This window comes from Simochromis diagramma, unplaced genomic scaffold (assembly GCF_900408965.1).
Source record: "Simochromis diagramma unplaced genomic scaffold, fSimDia1.1 OVJJ01000418.1, whole genome shotgun sequence".
Lineage (NCBI taxonomy): Eukaryota > Metazoa > Chordata > Actinopteri > Cichliformes > Cichlidae > Simochromis > Simochromis diagramma.
The window spans coordinates 595,257-606,424 of record NW_024387407.1 but is presented as its reverse complement, the minus strand read 5'-3'; the positions used below and the strand labels follow the sequence as shown (position 1 = coordinate 606,424).

Below are 11,168 nucleotides of genomic sequence, written 5' to 3'. Positions count from 1 at the left end.
TTAATAAAATGATCAGCTTTGCTGCTTTACCAGGTGCAACAATTAAGTTTAACATCCAGCAGCACGGTGGCACGGTGGTTAGCACTGTTGCCGCACAGCAAGAAGGTCCTGAGTTCAATTCCACCATCAGGCCGGGGTCTTTCTGTGTGGAGTTTGCATGTTCTCCCTGTGTTTGCGTGGGTTCTCTCCGAGTACTCCCCTCAAAAGTTTTGAGGGGATGATGGTGTTAAATGCCGAGCTGTAGTCGATGAAGAGCATCCTTGCATATGTATTCCCTTTCTCCAGGTGAGTGAGGGTGGTGTGCGTTGCCAGGGCGATGGCATCCTCTGTGGCTCTGTTTGTCCGATAGGCAAACTGAAGAGGGTCCAGTGTGTCAGGGAGGGAGGAGCAGATGTGACCTTTGACCAGCCGCTCCAGGCACTTCATGATGACGGATGTCAGTGCAACAGGACGGTATCATTCAGACAGGAGACCACAGATTTTTTGGGAACAGGAATGATGGTGGATGCTTTGAGGGACGTGGGGACCACTGACTGCCTCAGGGAGAGGTTGAAGATGTTGGTGAACACCTCTGCCAGCTCGTCTGCACGCACTCTGAGTAGCCGGCCTGGGATGCCATCTGGTCCTGGAGCTTTGTGAGGCTTTACCTTTTTAAAGGTCCATCTCATAGCTTCTGTTTTCAGAGTTAGAGTTGCAGCCTCACTGTCCTCCTGAGGGTAGAGGATCTGCTCTCTGTTGTCTGCGTCAAAACGAGCATAGAAGTTGTTAAGCTCGTCTGCAAGAGATGCAGTGGGCTGAACACTGACTGTGTTGACCTTCTTGTAGTCAGTGATGCAGCACAGTCCATTCCACAGTCGCCTGGTGTCAAAGCTGTGGTAGCTGGACTCCATTTTGTCCCTGTAGTCCTTTCTGGCCTTTTTTATGGACTTTCGGAGGTCGTACCTGGCTGCTTTATATGCATCAGCATCCCCGGAGTTAAAGGCAGAGGTCCGCACTTTTAGCTTGGCGCGAACATCTTTATTTACCCAGGGTTTCTGATTTGGATATATGCGGACAGTGGTTTTTGTGATTGTATCATCCATGCATTTTCCAATAAATCCAATGACAGAGTCTGTGAGTTCATTGATGTTGCCATCAGCTGCATCCACAAATATCTGCCAGTCAGTTGTGTCAAAGCAGTCCTGCAGGACCTCCTCAGCCTCACTGTCCCATTTGTAAATAACCTTGGAAGCTGGTTTATCCTGTTTCAGTCTTTGTCTGTATGCAGGCAGCAGCAGTATGGAACAATGGTCTGCCTTACCAAAAGCTGGGTGGGGGAGGGGTTTGTAGCACTCTTTGAATGGAGTGTAACAGTGGTCCAGTGTTTGATCACATCTTGTGGGGTAGGAGATGTGCTGATAGTATTTGGGGAGAACCTTCTTCATGTTGGCTCTGTTGAAGTCTCCCAGCACAATAAAGGCAGCTTCTGGATTTTTGTTCTCAAGTCCAGTAATGATGTCATACAGTTTGTCCATAGCAGTAGCTTTATCAGTATGTGGGGGAATGTAAACAGCTGAGAGGAGAACTGAGCTGAACTCCCTCGGGAGGTAAAAAGGCCTGACTTTAACGGTCAGCAGCTCGAGACTCTGAGAGCAGTAAGTTTTTAAGATACACACATCTCTAGCCCACAAGGATTAGAAGTTAGCAGGAAGTTAGCTCGCTAGCTTCCATCTAAAGATAATATACCATGTTCTGGATGAGAGATTTCTGAAAACATGCAAACGTACAGCTCTGCTATCACTTAAATAAACCAACATAAATAAATACAGAAAACTAAACAGCTGTGGGCGGCACGGTGGTTAGCACCGTTGCCGCACAGCAAGAAGGTCCTTAGTTCGTTTTCACCATCAGGCCGGGGTCTTTCTGTGTGGAGTTTGCATGTTCTCTACGTGTTTGCGTGGGTTCTCTCCGGGTACTCTGGCTTCCTCCCACCGTCCAAAGACATGCAGCTTGTGGGGATAGGTTAATTGATTAATACAAATTGCCCATAGGTGTGAATCTGTGAGTGAATGTGAGCGCGAATGGTTGTCTGTCTCTATGTGTTAGCCCTGCAACAGACTGGCGACCTGTCCAGGGTGAACCCCACCTCTCGCCCTATGACAGCTGGGATAGGCTCCAGCACCCCCTGCGACCCTGAAAAGGATAAGCGGAAGCGAATGGATGGATAAACAGCTGTGACTTTTGTACGGTTACTGAAGTTGGACTAGCTGGTATATAATGATGTGCTACGTGATCACTGTCATGGACCGCCGGGGCGGACCGTGTGGAGTGAGTAGAGGACCCAAGAGCAAACAGAGGTGAGGACACAAAACTGGACTTAACAAAAGGCGAGCCTTTATTTAGGGCCGAAAACTCATGGAAAAAAAACAACAAAGTAACTGAGGGAAGACCTGAACATAGACTGGGAAACTATGACTCTACTGAGATTTAGACTGTGACTAAACAAAATACAAACTATGGCTGGGAAACTATGACGAGGGGTAGGGGAGATAACACAGACGACACGACACTGAACACAGCAAGACTGAGGACTAAATACACACATGAGGTGATCAGGGGAAGACACATGAGGGGGAACAGCTGATACACATGAACCTAATGACAGGACAGGGAGAGTGAAAACTACATATACTGACATTGAATACAGACTTTCAAAGTAAAACAGGAAACATGGAGACTAGACATGAACCAAACATAACCTCACAGACATGACGCATGAACCAGGGAGACTTAGTACAGGGGGAGATGACATAAACAACTAAGAAACAGGACTACACAGTAATCTAGAAATTAACTAGGTGAACTAAGCTAAGGCACAAATAAATACAAAAGATGCATAAACTCAAACACTGGGTCGCTCGACCCAGGACCATGACAATCACTAGCAAACATAAACACAGTGAAGATGCCACTACATGGGAATAGAGCAGCTGCGAGAGAGTTCAACATTAATGAATCAATGGTACAGAAGTGGAGGAAGCAAGAAGAATGAGTTGAGTAAAGTTTGACTGACTGACTGTTTTGTTTCCCTTGTAGAGCAAAATTTAGTATTTTGGTATAGACCACCCAAAATGTGATGTCCACATATGTGGACAGCATGTCCTAGGAGGTTAATAAGCCTTGATGAAAACAGACCCATTCATCGACGGTGCTGCTTATGGTCCAAAAAATATGGTAATAAAATCCTAAACAAGATGTCTTCATGCATACTCAGTCATGCAGGTAAGTAGATCCCAAAAGGTTGATTGTGTTCATCTGAACGCAGCGTTTTCAGTGGGAGAAAAGTTTCATAACTCTTCCAAGTGACTTCTTCAGTCTCAAGTGACTAGGGATGGGTATTGATAAGATTTTCACGATTCCGATTCTATTTTCGATTCTGTTTAACGATTCGATTCTTTATCGATTCTTTATCGATTCTTTTTTAAAAAGGAGAACACTAAGGTCGATTATCTTAGAACTTTGTTTTATATCTTCTCTTTGAACAAGATAGAAATTTAGGAGTAACATGGCCTTACAAACCCAGCAGTGAGATCTTAAGAGATCCACAGCCTACGGCTCTTCAATGGGGTGTCACAGGGTCCCCAGGAAAAAAAATTGTAAATGTAAAATAATAAATGGTAAATGGCCTGTATTTATATAGCGCTTTACTAGTCCCTAAGGACCCCAAAGCGCTTTACATATCCAGTCATCCACCCATTCACACACACATTCACACACTGAATAAAATAAATATTCATCTGTAGCAACAATTACAATTACACAAGAATATCCAGTAATGTCCCTGCCTACAATTAAACACATTCACTTACCGACAATCGGGGCCATCTGCTGTGGCAAATGGGTGCAAGCCTTTTACCACAAACTTAGTCACTGCTCGGTGACATTCGTCTATCCTGGCCTGAAAGGAGACGCTACGGTAGACTGCAGCGAGAACTGCCAGCATCTGAGCCAGACTCTGTCTGTCTCATCATGGTCACCTAAACGCACAGTAATGGCAGGTTTTGTAATAAGGCAGATCGCGCTAACATAATATGCACTGTTAGTTGGTTATTTACCTGCCGCATTAACGGGAGAGGACGTGCAAACGTTACCGCTGCTGCTGGGTTGAGATTCACGAGTCCGGAGCGGAATTAAAAACACGACATTCATTTAAGGTCATCGCGTGTTTTGTGAGCAAATGCTTTTGCATATTCGTAGTGTTTCCTCCCTTAAATGAAATATCTACTTTGCAAGTATTGCAAGCTGCCCTGTTGTCATCCGTTCTCGTAAAGTATAATCAAACTTTTGAGCGTTTGAGCCGCCATCTTTCCTGTCAGGTACATGACGCTCCGCAACGTGGTGACATCATTCGTGGCGACTGGAATCGATAAGGGAATCGTTTGCAAAAATGGCAAACGATTCCAAGTAATTGAAATAGTGGGAACCGGTTCTCAGCAAGAACCGGGTTTCGATACCCATCCCTACAGGTGACTGCAGGTTTCTCCAACCTTATAAACAGTACATTTGCATAATGACTGAGACTACCATTACTGAATAAGCAATGGGCTCTACGGTCAGTTCCTTGATCATTAATATCCAAATTGTCATGACTATTGATCAACAACCACTGATCAAAGCCCACTGGTTAATGGCCATGAGTACAATTCCCAGAGAGTTGGGGAATGGCTGCAATCACAGCATTGTAAGATAGTGAAAGATGTACTGTTAGGCCCCCTCCTGGAGTGGATAATCAAGGAGGGCATTTACCTGAAAACATTTACTGTTACATTTCCCCATATCAGGAGCTGAAATAGTTGAATTGAATAGATGAATTTAGCAGAAGTGCAAGATATTTCAAGATATGCAACCATCAATACTCACCTGTGATTCTCCAGTTTTCATTGAAAAGAAAAGGCAACTTGGGTGGTTATGTCCTCTCAATTTTACAGTGTCACTGTCAAGGTTATTATCGTTAACGAAAACTAACGAAATAACGAAAACTAGAAGTGAAAAAACACTTTCGTTAACAGGAAATAAAAATAAAAACAAAAAAAGGAAAACTAACTAAAACTGTAATGAGTGTTCACAAAACTAACTAAAATTAACTGAATTTATAGCAAAAATGTGTTTAGTTTTCGTTGATGTGTGCGTGTCATACAATAGTCAAGGGTGAAAATGAAGTTTAGTTTCCAGATTTATTTCTTGCTGTGTCTCATTATGCCAGCAGGTGGCCAGTACGTTAGTCCAGTCGTCTGTGTTGCTGCTCCGTCCACGCGCAGAATCATGTCAGGAAAAGTCGGGAGAAAGCGCCAGAGTCCAATTTGGGATTACTTTGAATATGACTGTGTTTTGGATAAAGCAAGTGTCTTGTAGTGGAAAGAGACAAATTATGAGGGACATTTCTAAAGGGAAAAAAATCCCACAAACCTTAAAGTGCACTTCCAGACCATCTCCAAGGCACCATCTGCCGGTGGATCACTGACTTCCTGACGGACAGGAAGCAGCATGTGAGGCTGGGAAAGAATGTCTCGGACTCCCGGACCATCAGCACTGGCTCCCCTCAGGGCTGTGTTCTTTCTCCCCTGCTCGTCTCCCTGTATACTAACTGCTGCACCTCCACCCACCAGTCTGTCAAGCTAATCAAGTTTGCAGATGACACCACCGTTATTGGACTCATCTCGGACGGGGATGAGTCTGCCTACAGGAGGGAGGTTGAACGTCTGGTGTCCTGGTGCAGCCACAACAACCTGGTGCCGAATGCCCAGAAGACAGTGGAGATTATTGTGGACTTCAGGAAGCACACAGCTCCACTCCCCCCATCATCCTGACTGACACCCCCAACACCTCTGTGGACTCATTCCGCTTCCTGGGTACCACCATCACCTCCGTCATTAAGAAAGCCCAGCAGAGGATGTACTTCCTGAGGCAGCTGAAGAAATTCAACCTGCCAACACGGACGATGATGCAATTCTACACTGCAATCATCGAGTCCATCCTCACCTCCTCCATCACCGTGTGGTACGCTGGAGCCACTATCAGGGACAAACAGAGACTGCAGCGTGTTGTGCGCTCTGCTGAGAAGGTGATTGGCTGCAGACTCCCATCTCTGCAGGACCTGTACACCTCCAGGACACTGGGGCGTGGAGCTCGGATCTCAGCTGATCCTTCTCACCCTGGACACAGTCTGTTTGACCTGCTCCCCTCAGGCAGGAGGCTCCGGTCCATTCGCACCAGAACCTCTCGCCATAAGAACAGTTTCTTCCCCTCTGCTGTTGGACACATGAACAATAACCGTATGACTGTCCCCGCCACTAACACATGACCCTACGCTGTGTTCACTGCATCATTCCATGTTTGGCACTGATCACCACCTGCACTCATGTATATATCATGTATATATCTATCTATCTACTTAGCACTTTTAATTCTTATTCTTATTTTTATTTTCATGTCTATTTAAGCGTAATTTATGACAGTATTTATAACAGTATGTTTGCACTGAAGCACCACAGTGATTTCCTAATGTTGTAAACCTGCTCAACATTTGGCAATAAAACCCTTTCTGATTCTGATTCTGAAAAGCTCACACAAGAAGGCTAACCTAGCTTACCTTGAGAAGGTAAGGGAGCACACTCAACCCTCATCCCCAGAAACAGACGCTAACCCTAGGCAAGGCAGCGTGATGCACCCCGAGACAACAGGACTGGGATATCTACATAACTGTGTGAGTCAATTGCCTTCAAAAAATTTATCAATTCACTTGAACCAAAATTTTGAACACCTGGTGCTGCAAGAGTTAATAGTCTCATTGGGGCCAAGATATACATTTTATAGTTGCCTGGTATCAATGGTTGTTCATCTGTCTTTATTTATTTATTTATTTATTTAAAGAACCCATAGGTGGGAATGTGAGTTGTCTGTCTCTGCGTGTTAGTCCTGCGACAGACAGGCGACCTGTCCAGGGTATGGTAGCTGGAATAGCAACATACCCAAGCATAAGCAGAAGAGCATGACTGATATGATGAAACTGGGATTTTGTTACACTTAATTATTGCAAACACAACTAAAACTATAACTGAAACTAATCAAAACTAAACTGAAACTAAGGATTTTCAAAAAAATAAAAAATAAACTAAACTAGCAAACAATTGGTAAAAACTAATTAAAACTGATATAAAATTGAAAATCTGAAGTCAAAACTAAATAAAAATAAAAACTAATGAAAATTGCAAAACTATTAAAACCCTGGTCACTGTACATCTGGAAGCATAGCAATCACACTGCCAACCAGCACTCTGACTTATTTCCTGTTTCTCTTCACTGCTAAACAGGGACAATGACCTGTTTTCAAAATAGACATGTCTTCTTCTTATCTGATCAGTTAGTAGTCAGAAGCTATCAGGTTCTTCAAGTAGACCATCAAGCTGCTTGACACCTGCTGATGAGAGATTTTTTTTGCTACATGCACCATGCACATAACACAATCTGGAGATCTAATCTGAAGATCTGAAACTTACCATAAAACACTAGACTGTTCTGCCTCAGAACAAAGAAAGGTTTGGCTGATGTTTTCTCAACAACAATGTCTGGTGCAGAGGTGAAGTCATGTTTTTTTTAGGTCAACCATGTTTCTGGAGGTGAAAAGAAAAACGTTTTCATTGAGGTTCCTCTTTGAAAGAACCCATCTTCATACTTTGTTGTGTTTAATCAATTCAGTTTGTTGAACTCTACTAAAGCTCTCTTGAGTTGCAATTTTGATACATGGCCTCTTCTAAAGGGTGTTTGCTGACAATCTCTGTCATTTAATTCATGACAGTTGTCTCAGGGTACTTTCTATGTGATGCATCCAAATAGTCTTACAGCCTTAACCCTTTAAGACCTACCACAGAACCAAGTCCGCCAGAGCTTATATTTTATTTTTACATGCTGTGGAGCCATTTTTTGGGAGCAATTTCAAGTTGCTATACATTAATACAACCATATAGCCCAAATTTTAATAATTTGTATGCATTAAGTGCATAGTAATTACATAAATTGCAAAAAAAGTGCAATAAATTACAAAAAAATTAAAACTGTTTTTGTTTTTTTAACATATATTTCTAGTTAGAGAAATTTAAGAGGCTTATCCCTCAAAACTGCAAATACAAAAAGTTTGCACAAAATAGTTTCCTACCACTTTAGTGTCTTTATAGTTTTATTTTTATAGTGGGGGCGATCGTGGTTCCACAGAAACGGGGCACGAAAAAGAAAAAGCACGCTCTCCAATTTTTAGGTGTTTAGTAGGTGTTACAATAAAGTTTAATGAACTTTTAGAAGGCCAGAGTCCTGAGATCGTAGAGCACAGATGAACATAAAGGTCTAAAGCCAATCAGTTTAAAGCCTTTGTAGGTGAGCAGCAGGACCTTAACATCTGCTCGAACCTAAACAAGGTAGCCAAGCTGAGATCTCAGAACAGGGCTCAAATTTCTCAGTTCTTGTTAAAATGCGAGTAGCTGCATTTTGCACCATCTGTAGACCGCTAAAACTTTTCTTTGGTAGGCCAGAAAGAAGAGCATTGCAATAATCAATACGGCAAGACACAAATGCATGGACAAGAACCTCTGCAGTGTCTGATTCTGGCGATGTTCCTGAAAATGATAAAAGGTGGTCTTTGTTATCTTCTTTTACATGAGATTTAAAGGAGAGCACCATGTCGAACCACACACCCAAGTTTTTTACCTTGTTCCAGCAATTATGGCACTGTCATCAGTTTTCAAGATGAAATTTTGGGGACAAGTGCTGAAATTTGTGTGGCCCAATGACCATCAACTCTCTCTTATCAGTATTTAGGAGCAAGAAATTATCCGATAACCAGCTCTTAATTGCAGATAAACAAAATTCTAGTTTAGAGACTTCAGCACGATTTCTAATGGTTAAAGGAACATAAAGCTGCAGGTCATCAGCGTAATAATGAAAGGTTAATTAAAAGAACATAAAAGGACACCAAGAGGCAGCAGGTACATAGAAAACAGCAATGGTCCAATTACGGAGCCCTGAGGGACCCCATGCCTCACTGCACAAGTCTTGAAAATTAAACAAACTGGTCAGGAGGGCCAGTTCTATCCCAAACTGTCCGCTGAAGTCCGTTGAGCAGGTTGGGGAGGACAGGATGTTGTCTAAGCTAACATCCATCATGGACAACACCTCCCACCTCTTGCATGAGACTGTACGAGCACTGAGCAGTTCGTTCAGCAGTAGACCTTTACACCCACAGTGTAGGAAGGAATGCTACTGCAGGTCATTCTTACCAGCAGCTGTCACTCTGTAATGCAGCTTAACATTCCTTTGGCCATCTTACTCATCAGCTTGTTTGTTCACTGTACATTTAATACATATACATAATACATAGGAAAGAAGGGTTTCCAGTTCCTGCAGAGTCTGGCTGATCTTGATCTGGAGGACATCTATAGTGAAATGGACCTGTCTTATCCTTTCACTTAGAAGCTGATTTTGTGCTCTCTGTAGAATCAAGTCTGCTCTGTCTCCCCTGACAGTGGATCCAAGGCACAAGCTCTTAGGAACAACTCTGCTTTGTCTGCATCTTAGGTTGAAATGGAGATGGTTCCTATAATCCGCTCATTTTCTTGATTCCCTTTCATACTCCCGCACCAGTTGAAGGGTGTTCCTCCCAAAATGTACGGCAATATGTCTGTGAAGTTTCTCAGTCATCCAGGTCATCGTAGTCTAAGGAGCTTGGAAAGAAAAGCAACTGGACTTCTTTAAGTTGTTTGAAGACGTTTTACCTCTCATCCGAGAAGCTTCTTCAGTTCTAAGGTCAAATGGCGGAGAGTTCCCGATTTAAACCCAGTGGGAGTTCCCCCCCATCCTCTTTCGAGGATGCCAATGTTCACATTTTGGACAGAGAGGACAGATGGTTTGAAAGGGGAGTGAAAGAAGCCATCTATGTCCACTGTGAGCGACCATCTTTGATCAGAGGCGAGGGTTTACGACACCAACTCTCTGCCATCTATAATCCAGTTTTGAGTTTCCTTCCCAGACACCTTAACGCCCACTCACATTCTGGGCCATCTGACCTCAGGAAATCACATGATAGGGTGGGGCCAGGTTTCACAATGAGCTCACCCGAAACACTTTGCTGATTGTGACCCACACCCGTTTTCACACCTTGGCTCATGTGATTAGGTAGAGGATCATGAGGGGGTCCTTTTGTCCCTCTGTGGGGGTTACTCCCACTGGGTTTATATCTGGGACTCTCCGCCGTTTGACCTTAGAACTGAAGAAGCTCCTCGGATGAGAGGTGAAACGTCTTCAAGCAACTTAAAGGAGTCCAGACGCTTTTCTTTCCAAGCTCCTTAGACTACGATGACCTGGATGACTGAGAACATTCACAGACATCTTCCAATCAGTAGGAGACCTGCTCTGCTTCCTGAGCTACAGCCACATCTTACACATGTAACATTAACTCAGGTTTATGTGATGCACACCATTCACAACAAACACAGGATGGGCTATTTGCTTTCCGTCCCAGCAGCTCTCTCTTCATGTCCCCAGGAACTAAGTCAGGCTCGCTAACTCAGGAGTCCCATGAGTCCTATGACCTTACCAAGGCTGCTGGGTAATGTAATTCACGCTGACACATACTTTTCTACAGTGGATGTGTAGACTGGGGACTAAAATTAAGGCACATGTGGCCAGAAGGGGACAGAGGAGGAATGCCTCCCCTGTACCTCAGTGACAAACTTGTAATCCTCTGCAAGTGTGGTGGTGTGATGGAGCGGGAGGAGGGACAGGAGGGGTTTCCGCATGCTCTCCAGCAAACTCTGGGATACCAGAAAACAAAAGGTTATCTCTTATGTCTCCAAAAAGTTGATTCTGTTCATCTGGACGTAGCGGTTTGTGGGAGAAACGTTTCGTCACACATCCAGGTGACTTCTTCAGTCTCAGCTGACTGCAGGTTTCCCCAATCTTATAAACAGCACATTTGCATAATGACTGAAACCAGCCTGAAGGAACAATGGGCTGGGAGGTCAGTTCCTTAATCATAATTATGCAAATTCTCATGACCATTGATCAACAACCACTGACCAAAACCCACTGATCAATGGCCATGAGTACCATTCACAGAGAGTTGGGGAATGGCTGCAATCAAG

At 43.7% G+C, this 11,168-nt stretch overlaps 1 protein-coding gene across 1 annotated transcript in view; it reads right to left on the bottom strand.

The window, feature by feature from the left end:
* Positions 1-210: 210 nt before the first annotated feature.
* Positions 211-11,168, bottom strand: part of LOC120720791 — a 14,857-nt gene continuing 3,899 nt past the window's right edge. The window contains exons 2-3 of the mRNA XM_040010572.1: positions 10,476-10,480; positions 211-1,193 (exon numbers count right to left, since the gene is read on the bottom strand). Of these exons, the coding sequence (XP_039866506.1) occupies positions 438-1,082 (645 nt within the window). The 5' untranslated portion in view covers positions 1,083-1,193; positions 10,476-10,480 and the 3' untranslated portion in view covers positions 211-437. The remainder of the gene's footprint in view (positions 1,194-10,475; positions 10,481-11,168) is intronic.